The 16752-nt window shown below is 44.9% G+C and overlaps 1 protein-coding gene across 13 annotated transcripts in view; it reads right to left on the bottom strand.

The window, feature by feature from the left end:
* The window catches only part of Phactr1 (phosphatase and actin regulator 1), a 474687-nt gene that overhangs the window by 38615 nt on the left and 419320 nt on the right, over nt 1-16752 (bottom strand). For 7 of the 13 annotated variants that reach the window (XM_076573230.1, XM_015991023.3, XM_015991038.3 and 4 more), the window contains 2 exons: nt 6232-6482; nt 4464-4620 (listed from right to left, as the gene is read on the bottom strand). In XM_076573230.1, the coding sequence (XP_076429345.1) occupies nt 4464-4620; nt 6232-6482 (408 nt within the window). The remainder of the gene's footprint in view (nt 1-4463; nt 4621-6231; nt 6483-16752) is intronic. The other 6 variants (XM_076573229.1, XM_076573231.1, XM_076573237.1 and 3 more) reach the window with 1 other exon arrangement.

Genomic DNA, 16752 nt, shown 5'->3' with positions numbered 1-16752 from the left:
GCCATGATGTCTTCCACAGTGTGCTGTCTCACCAGAGTCTAAGCTCCCAGGCCAACTGATCACAGTTTGAAAACCCTAAACTTTCGAGTCAAAATAAATCTTTTTTTTGTCATTTTATTACCTTAGGTATTTTTTTTAAATAGAGATGGAAAACTGACTAAAACCTGGAATTTTTATTTTAATAGTTCACATTTTTCTTTCAGAAGAGACAACAAAATGGTCTTTCATTTCAATACAACAGGAGGCTTCATCTCAATAGTGATGGCTCCTTCATGTAAGGGGCTTTTCATCCCACCCCAGCTCCCAAGCCTCCCTGCTAACCATCTTGTAACTGCCTGCTTCCCTTCTACACAATTATCTCTCTGTCCTCCCACGCACTTGAGGTCATGGTCCCTCTTCTAGAGCCATTTTATGCTTCCTAAGTATCCCTGAGACGAATTCTGTAGTCTACCAACTTATATGTTGAAGTCTTAACCCTCAGAATCTTCCGGAATGGAGCCAGGGTCTTTCATAGAGGGACCTGATTTTGAACGAGGCTATTAGGATGGTGGGTTCTAGTCCAAGACAACTGCTATCCTTTTACAGGTGAAAGCACACCTAGGGAGAATGCCATTCGAAACTGAAGGCAGAGCTGCCTATAAAAACAAAGTCAAGGAACTGCCCCAAGTTTCCAGCACACCCGTGGATGTTGGGGCTGGGAGGGATGAGACCACAGCCTGCAGAGGCATGGGCCTGCCTTACCATACAGTCAGCCTGCAGAAGGAATCAGTCCAACATCTTACTCTCAGACTGCCAGTCTCCAGAGCTGGGGACAATATGTTTCTATTGTGTAAAATACTCAACTGGTGACACCTTGTCACAGCATCTCCAGCAAACAAATGCTCCAGATGGCTGAAATTGAGCCAGCATCTTCCTTTGATCATGGGGAGGATCAACAGGCAAAGATCTCTAACATGGGCCATGTTCAGCATAGGGAAAGGATTCTGCAAGGAGAAAGTCCCTTTCCAAACTCAAATATCCCCCATTCCCAGCACTTCTAACACAGCTGTGTCCAGTCACAAGCCCAGCCTCTGTCTACTGTGGCTCCAGTGGCTGCTGAAAGACTTCTGGTCAACCACGATGGCAAAGAAGCTGAAAGTTGATCTCTGAATGGGCGGTAGTATTTTTAGTTGTCAAAAAATTACATTTATTGTGTGTATGTGTGTGTGTCTGGTGTTGTGGGGGGCATGCCATGGTACGTAGGAGGAGATCAGAAGGCAATTTATAGGAGACAGCTCTCCTTCAGCAATGTGGGTCCTTGAACTCAGGTCATCAAACTTGGCGACAATCACCTTCACATGCTGAGCCATGCCACCGCCTGGAGGAGGTATTTTAACAGAGAAAAGAGAGGCAGGCTGCTCTAACCCTCATCCACTGCCAAGCTGGACGTGGGGTAGAAGCTCCTGGGGCTACTGTGAGGCACCTTCTGCTTTCTTATTCTTCACAGGTTTTTCTCCCCATTGGACCCAAACGGCACAGACGACCGTGGGTGAGGCTAAGTCTGTGGATCCTCTGTTGGCAAAGCTGGAATGCTGGCAGTCCCCCAAGGGGCTGGGGGCACAGGCTTTTTGTGGCCAAAATCAGTTCATGTTTCAGTGTTTTAGCTCCTTTGTTCCTGACAACCCCACTGGCATCTGTCCTGAACACACCTCACCAATCAGTCAGCACCCCAAACTAGAAATAGAAGGGAATATGCTACCCCTTTCTCAGGAGGCCACTCTGACACGGCACTCTACCTATGAACTTTGAGAAGCATGGCTCCATGTCTCATTTTTTTTTTAATGGTAATGTTCTTGAAGGGTTAAATTAGATTGGAAATAAAAAAAAATTGAGTCAAGTGGATGGAACATCATGTTGGTGAGGAGATGAAGGAAAGCTGGTTCCTGAAGAAAAAAAGACAGCTAAGATTCCATAGTCAAGGTGACCCCTTCTCAGGGATCAAGTTCAAAGCTCTCTAGAAGACATCCAGAAAGACTGTACCACAGACTTTCACAGTGAGGTTGGTCTTGGTTGGAGTGAAGGAATATGCTGAGGTCTCTATATTTCTCTTGACTAGGGGCCACTAGGGAGAAAAGCATTGCTCATATGACTTGGATAAGGGAGCCATACACCAATGGACCTTAAGCATTCTCATCAATAAGAATCTCAGCATGTCCCCCACATGTGCCATGTATGTATGTATGTATGTATGTATGTATGTATGTATGTATGTATAAATGTATGTATCTACCTACCTACCTGTCTATTTAGACAGGACCAAATATAGTCTTGGTTGGCTTTGAACTTGCTGTGTAGTCAAGGATGACACTTTAAATTTCTGATCCTCCTGCCTTCATGCCTCCATCTCCTAAGAGCTGGGATTCTAAGTGTGTGCCACCATGCATGGCTGTGTGCTATCCATTTATGGCTAATAAATAAATATGAACTACATCATGAGTGTGCCAAGCACATTATAGTGAGATATAAATAAAGAAATTAAAAAGAAGGAAATAACAAAATTAGAAGGTCTACTGCCTCTGTCCCACTCCCCAGGGGACAGACTGGTTCACTCCTGCACTTACTGCACTGTCCTGGAATCCTGAGTCTGTATACATAAGGAGCATAATCTCTGATTAGGGTACTCCAAATGTCTCCAGCCATGGCTGACTGAAGCAGTCATTTGTTATAAGGAGAATCTTGATGATTTCTTGACTGAGTTAGGAATGTCTGCTCCACAGCACCCACAAGGACAAAGCTAATGGAAGCGGCAGGGGTGACTTTCCTCAGCACTGTGACAAAATACCCTCCAGAAGCAATTAAGGGGAGGAAGGGTCTCATTGGCTCCCAGTTACAGGCAGGGAAGCATGGCTGAGGTCATGACAGAGTGGCCCCCTCCAGGGACTCCTCCCATCTCAGTGGAGCAGGAAGCAGAGAGCTGTAGCTGGCTGGAAGTCAGCTATGACCCTCGGGAACCCATTCCCTCCAGCTAGGCCCCACCCACTCTAAGGCTTCTGCAACCTTCTGAAACAGCACATCACCTGGAGGCCAAGTGTGCAAACACTCATGTCTGTAGGGGATACTTTACATTCAAACCCTAACCGGAAAATAATAGCCATGCTTTTAAGGTAGAAACCCTACTTCCATGCTGGAAGGTTCTGTAGAAATTGACCTCACTGGGCTTGGCTCACTGTCCCTTACTCCCACTCCAGGACTGTTCTTGGATTGTTGCACTTTTTTTTTTCTTATGCTATTAAAACCATCAGGTTGAAATGTAGTTTTCTTTCTTGCTCATCCCATGAGACCCGCACCATGGCTGGTCTTCAGTAGCTCTCCTGGATTCCCAGCAGTATTTATGTTTTGGAAAAGAAGAAGGGTTGGAAGAGGGAGAATTTCTTGGACAAAGGTTTGAACATAGAGAACTTTCTCAAACACAGACAGGCATGTCTCTTTGTTTCTTCCCCTTCTGAGTTTTATGGTTATGGCTACCAGAGCATTTTGGTGATGAGATATGGTTGTGTGTTCAGCATTAAGAGGCTGGGAACATTTTCTGCTTGGGAAGATGATGATACACACACACACACACACACACACACACACACACACACACACACACACATACACGTAGTAAGAGCAAGCGCACAAGAAAATGTATATACGTGTATTCTGATAGTTTTGTTCTCCACTTTTGAATACTGTGTTATACAATGCCAAATCATATCAGTGTTGACTATTTCACATAGTCCTGTATCATTACCACAACACTCTCTGGAAGAAACCAAGCTAATTATGAGAAAGAAGCTATATATAGTAATATGCTGTAATAGAAAAGTAACTAAGACCATAACTGAAGTTTTCTAAGCCTGATGTCCCCAACTGTAAATTAAACATTAACATGCCTATCTTATAGGAAATTCAAAGAAAAAATGATTTAATATATGTAATGTGAAATGCTTACAAGCATTCCCAAATAGCAAGTGTTCAATAAATGTTATCCATTAACATAAACTTAGACTTGGATGACAAACCTACATGAGAGTTTAAGACATTACTACAACACAAAGCTATACCTATGTCTTTAATAACCATATACACAACATTCATGAAGCTTCGCAGAGTAACAAGGAGGCATCACTACCAAACACTTGACTACATAACAGAGTGTGCTTGATTGTTTTCAGAGTTAACCAAACCACAACTCCTTTACATACAGTCCTAACACTTCAGCCCTAACCCTTGAATCAAGTGAAATCTCCAAGATTTGGCTTAGTGAAGGGGAGGGACGACAAGCCACCGTAGGGACAAAATAAGATGCTATCGACTGACTTTGTGTGCAGTACGTTGCTAAGAGACACCAAGAAGCAGGCTGGAGATGGAGGCCGTACACTTCTACTGTAGCCACAGAGCCTGCCCTGAAGTCAAAATAGGCAGAGGTGCTGCTCTCCTACCTGGTGAGCTTGGTGCCAATCTGCTGTCTGAGCTCCAGCCGCTCCTCATCAGTCTGTCTGGGGAGGATGTTCTTTTCTTCCAGCTCTCGTTTAGAGGGCCTGTTGCTGAGTTTGATGGCTAAGGAGTCCTTCCTGCAGACCTTCATGGCCAGAGAACCTGGAGGAGGGAGAAGTTAGTCAATTAACAAAGACACCCATCTGCCTGGATGTCTATGAGGTCAACCATGGGTGTGCTAGGAAGCAAAAGGCAGGAAGATAGACACAAAGGGCTTAATACCCAAGAACATTAAAGTCCGAGTGCCTAGTATTATTGCCATGGTCAGGCTTTAGACACCGCACAGGCTGTAGGACATACTGGGAGGGAAGGGGAGCCTGTGACTGGATCTCTCCCTCCAGAAATCCCCAGCATGTGGCAACATCACAAAGGAGGACAAGACCTGCTTTGCAGTGCCATAGAGGGAAGAGGACAGAGAGGAGAGAGGTCTCAGCAGCTAGGAAAGACTTCACAGAAGAGGGCTGCTGCCAGGAGACAGGACATTCCTATAGGGGACAGGCTTATGGGAGTCCATATCTGCATATGTTCAGTAGAGTAAAATGGAGGCTAGGAACCCTTGGGAGACAGACAAGAGCCCTGGAGCTCAGGGCATATAAAAGGAGATAATAATAATGCTGTGTGGTCAAGGTGGGCCGTTTGGGGTGAGAGCAGAGTTGAGGACTGTGAAATGAACACTTGTCTAAGACTGCTCTTTCTTTTGAACATTCAGGTTTCTGAGCACTCCAGACTGCTCTACATCTGTGGCTTCAACTGGAGTTGGTTTTGTTCTTTAGTGAACAGCTGGAGGTATTTTGGGGTGTTAAAGGTTAGGTGGCAGTCTGGAGGTTGGTACTGCCATTTAGCTGGCGGAGACCCTGGAGGCTGTTAGTCATACTGCAATGCTCAGGACCACCGTCACAACAAAGAATGATGTGGCCCCAAAGGACAATAGTGCTAAAGTGAGAAAGCCTGGGACAGAGTCTTCTCCTATCAGATACCACATGTCGAACAGGCTCGGCGGCTGTTCCCTTCCACCCATGCGCCACTGCAGCTTCTGACCGCACCTCTATGGTCCTGTCTTCCTTCTCTATCATCCCCATTACCAGTCAAACGGGACCATGTTGATGCCCTGAGACTATTTTAAGATACAGATTAGAGAACACATTCTTATCTCATTGCTGGAAACACACTATACAGTCAACAAATGGCTGCTGTTACGATAAATGCACTTGCTAAACAATTGGCCCCAAGCCAGCTACAGCTATTCTCACACCATCCAAACCTCAGTTATTCATGGCCGGAGTGACAGATGACACTGGAACATGATATGATGAATACACAGTATTTAGGTTTACACACATGGAACAGATTTTTAGGCTCTCCCTCCCCTGATCCCTTGTTGTTCGAAAAAGAGGGTTACATTTCAAGAAAGCAACCAAGGCAGAGGTATGAGGTCATAGCATAGTGGTGAAATGTGTATAGCTGGATAGATGATATTTACTCTCTCTCTTATTACTGCTATAGTGGTATAATGTATATAGCTATGAAGCTGGATAAATGATATTTTCTCTCTCTCTCTCTTATTACTGCTAAGGAAGTGGGGCCTCTAGAAGTCACGCGAGCTGCCCTGTGACCTAGGGCTCAGTTAAAAGCAGATATTCAGACAGCTATTCTGTGCTGGTTTTGCAGTACCATGCTCCCCACCACCCCCATGGAAAGTCTGCCTGCACGTACTGGTGTACAGTGAGGTGTCATCATCCTCTTCCTCCTCTTCTTCCTCCTCTTCCCGTGCATACAGGCAGGATGAGTCTTCATAGTCAGATTCATGAGGCACGTTTTCCTTATTGTCATCACATTCAATCACAACAGTTGGCACTTGTCTTATTTCTGGAAGTCCCAGGGGTCCTCCTTTTGTGACACTGTCACTTGAGTGCAAACCAGAGCTGTGGTAAGAAGTGGAACAGGGGACTCGCTGCTCAGAGCTGCTTAAAGAGAAAACAAAGAGGAAATTCACCTTAGCCCACATGTCCCATTCAGGCCTTGGAGCTGCTTCAAAATTCAGTTGTCCCACTCTCAGAGATGAAGATCCCCTAGGCAATGGGATCCGTTCCTCATCCTGCTGCTCATCCTATAGCTTGTCATTTTAGGACAGTGCTTTCCTGATGGAGGCAGAAGCATGGGATAAGATACAAGAACTCTGCATGGATGGAGGTGGCGCTGGGTGCACAACCATTTATAGCCACTGGATGGCGCACTTTGAACCGGTTAAAGCAGGGCTCCTCTGCAACCCACCTGCGTCCTAACTGGGGTAAAGGATTAACTTGATCGCAAGTGAGAGTAAGTGAGGCTCTAGTTTTCAAAAGCTATGTAGAGCAGTGACAGGAACTGAGAGTGGAGAATAATTTGAAATGATCTGGATGGAGATACAGAGGAAGAGGAGAGCTGAGATGAATTAAAGGCTGAAGCCTGTGCATGGACATCAAGGTGGACATGGCCACAGACCACCCAAAGGAAGGGGTTTCCGAGGATGGTGTCAGGGTTCAGCAGGCAGTCACAGGTAACATTAGCCTAACTTCCTGCCCCACCCTCTTGGCCAGTTGTCTAAGAATGATGCTCTTGAAATCAGTGCAGGTTTAATATATTTTCAATTACAAAGGCGTCTAAAGCATCCACTGTTAGACAATTACAAAATGCATGCCATTACAGTTTCCTAATAGAGCCTATGTGAAGATCTCATAGCAACTTGGAGTCCTTCTGTATGAAGTCCAGCAAAAATAATGGGAATATGGAGGTTGAAACATGTCATTGTTTCTTCCCTCCTTCCCTCCCTCCCTCCCTCCCTCCCTCCCTCCCTCTTTCTCTCTCTCCTTTAACTTTCTCCTCCTGCTCTTTTTATCTAGTGTTGGGGACTGAACCCAAGGCCTCAGACATGCTAGTCAAGTACTCTACTCATGACATATATCCCTGGCTCAGGTAAGATTTTTATTCCTTTTCAGTGTCATCAAAAATAGAACTTGTACACACATTTAAAGATTTCTGAATATGGGAAACTCAATATATTTTTTATATCAAAAAGTATTTGACATTCATAAGCAAATGGATTGTGAAGGTATATTATATATCAAAGCTTTACACTAAAATTTTTTTCTAAAATCTTACTATGCTGTAAAAAAACATGAGTTTCCTTTGAAGCTTTCAATTACGTTTTAAGTTATTGCTGTGTCTAATTTAAATTCAATTAACTTCCTTTCACCGTTTCCAAAGGGTTGCTTTTCTCTCTGTATTTTCTACATCACTCTTCAATGACACAAATGGGAAATCCAGTTAACACCATATGAGCTACGATGTTCAAGGCAATGAACTAAATCAACTTAACAACAATTACTGAATAGGATGAATCATGTATTTATAAAAAAAAAGTGCAGTTTTATTAGAGATTAGTAGTTTGAGATGGCCCATTTCCCAGCTAATTACATAGAACAGCAGTGGGAGAAGCAGGTAGGTAGAACACGTGTCTCCAGGGTGACAATACAATGTTTAACTATAAATTGGTCTGGGTGGGCACCTCACTGCTTTGCCCTTCAAGGCAGCCCCTCCTACGGGGCAAAGATGGTGACTGAATGCCAGCCGTGCCCAGATATCTTCCTCGGGTATCATGGGGTGGGGGGTTGGCGGCAGAGACAAAAATGTAATTCCAGGGCTCGTGTTTTGTTCCAGCCTTGCCTTCTCCTCTCTCCACTTTCCTAATTAATTAGCATGGTTCCTAAAAGGCATAGAGCTTAGGAGAGACATCTGAGAGTTAGGGATGGGAAGCAGATCATAGGCATTCTTGTTTGGTGTGAGGAAACCTTGGAACCTAGAAAACAAGAATGCCTCGAGGCAGGAAGCTCCAAAGTGAACGCAAAGGAAGAGGAATGGGGAATAAAAGAGATAAGAAACCCATTCTTACAGGTGGTATGGTGATTTGAATGGAGATGGCCCCCATAGGTCGGCTATTTGAATACTTGGTCCCCAGTTGGCACAACTGTTTGGAAGGATTAGGTGTGGCCCTGGGGATGGGCTTTGAAGTTTCAAAGGCTCACACAGTTCCCAGCTAGCTCCCTCTCTGCCTCCAACCTGTGGATGACGATACGAGCTCTCAGGCATTGTTCCAGCGCCAGGCCTGCCTGCCCACTTGCCTGCGTGTCTGCTGCTATGCTTCCTGCCATGGTGGCCATGGGCTGTGATCCTGTGGAACCCTAAGTCCTAACTGAAAGTTGCCTTGGTCATGGTATCTCTTCATGGAAAACCACAGTGGGTGGTCTGCGATGAAGAAGGGGCTGTGATTTCTCCTTGAAGACAAGACTGTGAGATCAGGAACAGAACAGGATTCCGCAGGAGGGCGCCTCACTGCATTGACAAGTATAAAGCATCTCCCTACCAGCATTGCCAAATAGGGACCCCTACAGAGGTGGTTAACAGCTGCCTCCTGGAGACACTACAGACACATCTGGACACGGATGCTGGCAGGTTATCTTCCTAAAGTATCACTCCACCACGTGCTAGAATGCCTCGGTTTGCACAAACAGGAATAATGTTCTCCAGGAATTTATATGAACCTATCAAAATGTGTGAACATATTTTACCGATCAATATCCAAGCTGGGGGGTGGGGGTTGTTGTTTGCAACTATGATCTTAGCACTTGGGAAGCTGAGGCAGGAAGACTGAGAGCTCCATACTCGCCTGGGTTATATAGTGAGACCCTGTCTCCATAAACTGATCAACTATCTTCTGAATGCCCAGTGTGTGCCAGAAAAGGAGCTGAGAGGAAGGCATACTCTGTGGAGTACCCCGGGAGAGCAAGAGGAGATAAGAAGTGAGCAGGAAGGAGGCTAGGAAGGTCAAGGTCATGGCGGGACTCCACCTGGGGACATCAAGACTTGGATTTGAGCTGATATTGTCTCCATTTGCTTTCTTCTTGATATTGGGCAAGTTATTCAGTGTCCCCGAGTCTCAACTTTCTCAAATGCAAAACTGTGTAAATAATGCCTTTCTGGGGTGGTGGTGTGCTAGCTGGCCCTGTTAACATGGCCTTCAATGAGACTCCCCACCCCCTTGTTAGTTACAGGAATGATGTTCCAGAAGATTTCAAAACATACTCTGTGTCCGCCCACCCTCCACATGTGTTGGGGTAGTGTGTCAGTCCACCCTCCACATGTATTGGGGTAGTGTGTCAGCCCACCCTCCACATGTGTTGGGGTAGTGTGTTAACCCACCCTCCACATGTGTTGGGGTAGTGTGTTAGCCCACCCTCCACATGTGTTGGGGTAATGTGTCAGCCTACCCTCCACTTGTTGGGGCCATGTTCTAACAAGCACATATAATTGCCTTTCCCATGGGAACTTTGAAGGGCTCCCAAGTCTTCAAAAGCAGCAACATGAATGGAAAAGGCAGTTAGCAGACTGTGAGCCATACGATCCAAGGCCAAGAGACACACCCAGGACGTGCAGCATCTAACTGATGTGGCCTCCCCCATGTGGCAGCGAAGGAAGCCTGTGAGAAGGGCAGCCTCAGTACTGCGGATTTTGTATGATAGAGTTTTTCCAGAGATTTGCTTTAAGATGTCCACTGCCAAAGACGAGTAAAACTTACATGTTCACTGAGCCTCTCTTCTCCTCACCACATCTACACAGTCACCCATGTGTCTAATCAAAGCTCACCACATCTATACAATCAGTGCTCTTGGCCTACAACATGTTCCTAGCTCATCTTCATCTCTTCTATTACCATTAATCTTTTATTGCTTGTCTCCAAAAATATCTTGCCAGTGTTCACAGAAGATCTCTCAGTTGTAAAAATTACAAGCATCTATTTGCTTACCATCCCTCTGCTCTGGGTCAGATATGGAGCCTCCTTCCCCCAAAGCTCATGTATTAAAAGCTTAGTGTCTGTTTCAAGCAGAGTTCAGAGGTGGGCTTCAGGGGAAGTGACTGGATTGTGAGGGCTCCACCTTCACCAGCAGACTGGTCCACTGTAGACTCATAGTCTGAAGAGTCTATTGGGCAGCTGTGGAACTGTGGAAGGTGGGGTGTACGTAGATGAAGAGGGGCCCTGGGAGAGTGTCTTCAAAGGTTGTCTTGCCCTAGTCCCTTCCTGTTTACCATTCTCTCTTCTTCCAGGTTGCTATTAAATCAACACTGTCTGCCTCATGTTCATGCCACCATGATGTGTAGCCTTGTCTCAGGCTCTCAGCAATGAGATCAGTTCACCATGAACCAAAATTCTAACAGTGGACCACAGTGTGTTGCCCTTTAAGCTGTGTGCTAGTTACTTTTCCTATCATTATGACAACATAGTTGATGAAACAGCTTAAGGAGGAAGCATGTAATTTGGCTCATGGTTTCAGAGGGCTTAGTCTGTTCATGGTTTCTTGGTCCCATGTGCTTGGCTAGGACATCATAGTGGTGGAGAGAGGAGCAGAGAAATGTTCACTTCATGGATGACTGGGAAGCAGGGGGTGGGGGGAGAGACAGAGAGAGAGACTATCTCAATACACACTCATGTACATACTCACACACATACATACACAAATAACACACTTACATATGCACACACCCTTGCATCTCCCCACCACTCACACACACTAACACACCATTAATGGATAGATCATAATGACCAGTTTTTGATAAACTGCTGGTGTATTCAAAGAAAGTCCATCTACAATCATCAGTACATAAAAAGCACCAGCATCTCCCCCTGACTTTGCAGCATGAGGTCAGAAAGCATCTCTCTCCATGTGACTGAGGAAGAATCGAAGACCAGGAGGTCCAGCTAGTGGTTGGTCCACAACTTCTTGGCTTCATGTCCCACGACACCTACTGCTCACAACAGTCAAGCATGACCTAAGACATTTACAGAAACTTAGAGACAAAGTTAGGTACAAATACCATGACTGATTTCACCCCAAGAAATGGAGAGTACTGGGAAGGGGTAGGCTATGGGTCAGCCTGTGTATTGTTTATGATGTTACCCATCACCTATCAAATCCCAGACAGTTTCAGAAATATGGATCATTGGTCCCTAAAAGGACAGAGGACGGGCAGAAAAATGAATTCATTAAAACCCATTACAACTTCTGGAAAAAGGAACTCAAAATACACCCTTTACTCAGGAAAGCTGAGTACCCTAGCCTATTTAGGGAACAGCACAGCTTCCTGCTGACTAACGTCCGTGGGGAAACAAGTGCCCTAATGGTGCATTTCTTATCTTAGCAGCTAATCCTGGGCCACCATACAATGTGTACTTACTTTCTTAAAACGAAGCTGATGAACTGTTTTCTTGGGCTTCAGTGGCTATTTCTGTCATTTTTCAGCCTCAGGCTCTGCAATTTGTAGCATAATTTCTCACACGTTTTTGGTCTCCGAGAGGAAAAGGGCTGATTGCTCTCTCCCCTCTGAAATCTCTCTTTGTAACTCACTCGGATGAAATTACAGCTCATTCCCGCTAGAGCTTAATTTCATTTTCCATGTCATATTTGTGGGTAATAAATTTTCCCTATCCTTTGAGGGAGATGAATGTCTTCTTGGTCCATTTTAATCACAGATGCATGCCAGAAAGCAACATCCTTTATTACAGGTTTTTCTTTAGGAATGATGTTACAGTTACCCTCAAAACCTTTTAGGGAGATTAAGGTTTTAAAATAGTGATTTTTGTTTGATGTGCACACGCATGTATTTGTGCAGGTACATGTGTGTGCATGTGGGTTTCCAGAAGCCACAACTTTAGCTGCTGTTCCTCAAGAGATATCCAGTTTGCCTTTTGTTTTGAGACAGAGTCTCTCAGCGGCCTGTGGCTCACCAAATAAGCCAGGATGATTGCTTAGCAGGCCCCAGGGATTTGGCTGTCTCCACATTCCCAGCTCTGGAATTATAAGCACAGACTATGCCCATCCTACTATTTGTGACTTAAATTCAGGTCCTCACGCTTGCAAGGCCAGGCTATCTTCTCAGCCTACGACAGTGATTTTTAATTTCACAACTTGCCCTCAATTTCTTATGTGTACCTCAGGGATGTTCATTAGCTAGTAATCCCTCCCACATGGACGGTGGGTACAGGTCTTTCTACCCACCAGCCTGTGGCCATTCAATTGAGACAAAGTCATATCTGGAAGCTCTCTCGAAAGCTCATCTCTCATTGCTGATGAATGACCCCAACCGCTTGCTAATGTTTCCACTTTAATTTCTTTTTGAATCACTGAAAATAGGGTCATTATCTTTCCAGTACTAAATATGAATGGCTAGTCTCTAAGTCTCTAACTTTTCAGAGACTAGAGAGTGATTCCTTGGAAATTCATGACCATTTAAGTGGCCGGAAAATGAATATCTGAGGGGGCCCACCATGTTGTTCTTCTGTTTGTCATTTTTGCAGGTGTTTTTGATGTGGTATATGTCCGTGTGTGTCCATGTGTGCATGGATGCATATGCACATATATGTGGAGGACAGAGGTTGACATTGGACAACCTTTCTCTTGACTTTATTTATTCATTTTTTTTTTCATTTTGTTTTTTCAAGACAGGGTTTCTCTAGCTGTCCTGGAACTCACTCTGTAGAGCAGGCTGGCCTTGAACTTACAGAGATCTACCTGCTTCTTCCTCCTGAGTGCTGAGATTAAAGGCATGCGCCCCCACACCCAGCTTGACTTTATTTTTTGAGACAAGGTCTCTTACTGAGCCCAGAGCACATCAGTTCTGTTAGGACTCACCCATGGGTTCCAACGATCTTCCTGTCTCCCGTTCAGCCTCAGTGCTGGGGTTAGAGACATGCACCGTGGCATCTAGCTTTTACGTGGGTGCTGGGATCTGAACTCAGATCCTCACACTTGGCTAGCAAGCACCCCAGCAACCGAGCCTGCTCTCAATCCCCGTAATTTCATTTTTCAGACAGGGTTTCACGCTACAGCACAGGGTGGCCTCGAACTTGGAATCCTTTTGCACGAGCCTCCCTGGTGTCGGGACTACAGGTTTTTGCCACCATGGCCAACTTTGCCCTATATTCTTTATCTGTATCCTACTCGATAGACAGCTGAGTTTTCAAACTTGTTTGAATGGCATTCTTGGTGGAGGTGGGACAGGGAAGAGAGGATACAGCTTTTCCTTTCCCATTGGTGAAGGGGGTTCTGCACATGGGCCTCTCACTACAATAGGACCATTTCACACTTGAGCTTCACCAGTGCCACTACGTTCAGTATTTAGTTTGAGAACATCAGGCCTCCCGTTTTTGGCAACCTCTCTTGGCCATTGATTTTCACAAACGAAGGTTCTCAGGCTGTTCTAGGGAGACCCTAAGGACAAATCCAGTCATGGTCCTTGTGAGCTTAATTGCTCATGAGAACCCAGGTGATAGATACTTAACATGTAAAGCAGGGGTGAGACTCTGAAGGAAAATAGGGCAGAGGAGTGGGAGGAGAGAGATGGTGACAATATCTTATCACCTTAGGCTAGATAACGGTAATGGCTGGTAATCTCTCTTCCATCTCCAGCCTGCTCTCTCTGCACACCTACTCACCTAACAACCATGTGCTATACTCATTCAAATCATCCAAAGACAGTTGTACCACCCAAGTCTAGAATTCAAGCCCACCTGTACGTTTCCCAATAAACTCTCACTCTGGTGCTCTTCACAGGAAAGGCATTTCAAAAGAATAGGGGAGGACCATCCGCTATTCTTGCTTTCTATTAGAAAGATCATTAGAGCCGGCAGTTGAGAATGCGCTGTGTAAATAGCATCTCATACCCAGCATGCTTGTAGGAGGGAGAATTCAGACTGGGCATTAGGGGTAACAGTAGGCTTTGTTGGCTTTCTAGGAGAAGGTAGATACATAGTAGAAGGAACTCTAGGCCTGGGATGAGAAGATCCAGGTTCCTATCCCTACTGTGATCATATGCTGTCTTCATTTATGAGCCCAAGATAGTAATCATACCCTTCTTAACACTGCAAGTGTGTGTGTGTGTGTGTGTGTGTGTGTGTGTGTGTGTGTGTGTGTGAGAGAGAGAGAGAGAGAGAGAGAGAGAGAGAGAGAGAGAGAGAGAGAGAGAGAGAGAGAGGGGACAACTTTCAGGAGTCATTTCTCTCCTTCCACTATATGGGTCCCAGGGTGAACTGAGGTCACTGGCCCAGTCTGCATGTTTGAGGGAAGATGAAATGAGATTTGAAACACTGACGACATGTTTTTATGAGACACATGGAGGACCACCTATGTTAGCTGTGAGGTTGTTTTGAAAGATGTTCCTGTGATGCCTCCTTAGCATATGTAAGTAGCAGCATGAAAATGTTTCACGTGCTTATGTTTATTGCACTATCTGGAGCTCCTCAGATGATGGGGAGTAGAGACCCACCTTTTCCTTTGGTCAGACTAAGGCCTATGGTATCTGCATAAACACCACATGGGATTTAGAGACCTGATGAAGAGAGCCAGGCCCTACAGTCCACTGCTGAAGTCAGTAATGTTTGTTTCCTTCTAGTTCCGTGACCTTGGACAAATACCTTGGGGTTCCACTCTGATAGGGGAAAATCAGGATTTTATCTGCCCCTTAGTGGTATTCTGTAGCACAGACAAGCTCATTTAAGTGTATTAAGTTTTGTCATTACCTTCAATTGCCCAGAGAGAATTCACAAAGGCCCCATCTAGAAAGCTAGGATGGGGTACTTTATGGGTATCCCTTCATTTTATAGTTATTTAGCTAATAGGAAGAGGGCCAGTGCACACAAACCATGAGCATTAATGTCTATTTGATCCAGAAATAGCCAAGTGCTTAATATCAAAGAGTTCTGATGTAATGGTTTAAGGTAGATCTGATGGCCTTCACCTGTTAACCCTTAGGGACATTAGCAGGACTCTAGAAACCACTGTGACACTTTAGGTGACCACAGTGTTGCTGAGTAAACAAACCATGGATCTAGGAGATATAACGAGAAAGGCTCAAGGGCTAGGTTGGAAGCCGTGTATTAACGGATAACTGCTCTGGAACTAAAGGAGGGGGTGCAAATAACTCACTAGATAGAACCCTGTATGAGTGTCCACTTAGCCCCCAGAATGCCAGTCTGAGACACTGCGAATCGGGACTCTACACAATAGAATCTGGGTGACTTGTCATCATGCGGTAGCCACAGCAAACTCCTGGGCATTATGCTAAAGTTGCTTTTGAAGAGGCTCGGTAGCACCACCCCGAGAAAGCCACTGTGGATGCTCCAGAACAGTGGTTCCCAACCCAGAGCCATCTTGTCCCCGGACAACTTTCAATGTCCAGAGAGAGTTTTGGTTTGTTTCACAGCTGGAAGAGATGTTGTCGTGTACATAGGTGTTGTCATATTTCAATTTTCTGCCAGCTGCCTGGCTGGCTTGCCCACTGTTCAGGGAGGGGAAGTCTTGTTCACAATGAGATCAACTTGCACTGAGACTATATCACCGCCCCCAGAATAGTAGTTAAGGCTGAAAAACACTATGTGTGGGTGGCACTTAAGGGTAAGTCTATACCTTGAGATCAAAGAACTAACCTGAAATAGGAGGTTGGTAAATCTGGCTTCCAAGAAGCAGGGGCAAATGTTGAGCCAGAAAGGGATGAGATTTTGAAGCTCTCTTCTATGGACAAGGAATACTTTCCCCCAGAAATGCATTGCATGTAATGACATGTGCCTTCCCTCTGCTACAAACAAAATACAACTTCAAATCCATGCCAGTCTATCAGTGAGTCACACTGAGACCTTGGGAGTTTCATTTTGCTAAGGCACCCAGTCATGTCTGCTATTTGCCACAGGGCACCCAGATTTGAGGGTGAAACATTACAAATATAAGCCAATGCAGTCAACATGTATGTCATACTGCTAAGGCTGAGAGGAACCGTGGGACCACTAAATCCAGGGACAAATATTATTCTTTAGAATTTCCTGTGACCTTGAGACAACATGAAGGAAAGCAGCTAATGCCATGAAATGGATCTGCCCTAGGGCTTTAAGTTGAACTGGTTTCTTTTAAATGTTCAAAAACAATCATGAGATCATCGAATTTTAGAGATTGAAGGGATTTTTTGGGGGGTATGCTGCAGAGTTCAATTTCTTGTGTCCAATTTAAACAGGATTCCTTTTTCATTATTCTCAACAGGCAACAATTTCATCCCTAGCTAACATGTAGAAGCAAAAAGGGATTGTGTAAACAAATAATAAGTTATGTGTCTATATATATTAACATTTCAAACAAAATACTGTGTCTTTTGAGACAA

Source organism: Peromyscus maniculatus, chromosome 5 (genome assembly GCF_049852395.1).
Source record: "Peromyscus maniculatus bairdii isolate BWxNUB_F1_BW_parent chromosome 5, HU_Pman_BW_mat_3.1, whole genome shotgun sequence".
NCBI classification, from domain to species: domain Eukaryota; kingdom Metazoa; phylum Chordata; class Mammalia; order Rodentia; family Cricetidae; genus Peromyscus; species Peromyscus maniculatus.
The sequence above is the reverse complement of the archived record's forward strand: the minus strand, read 5'-3'. Positions and strand labels throughout refer to the sequence as shown.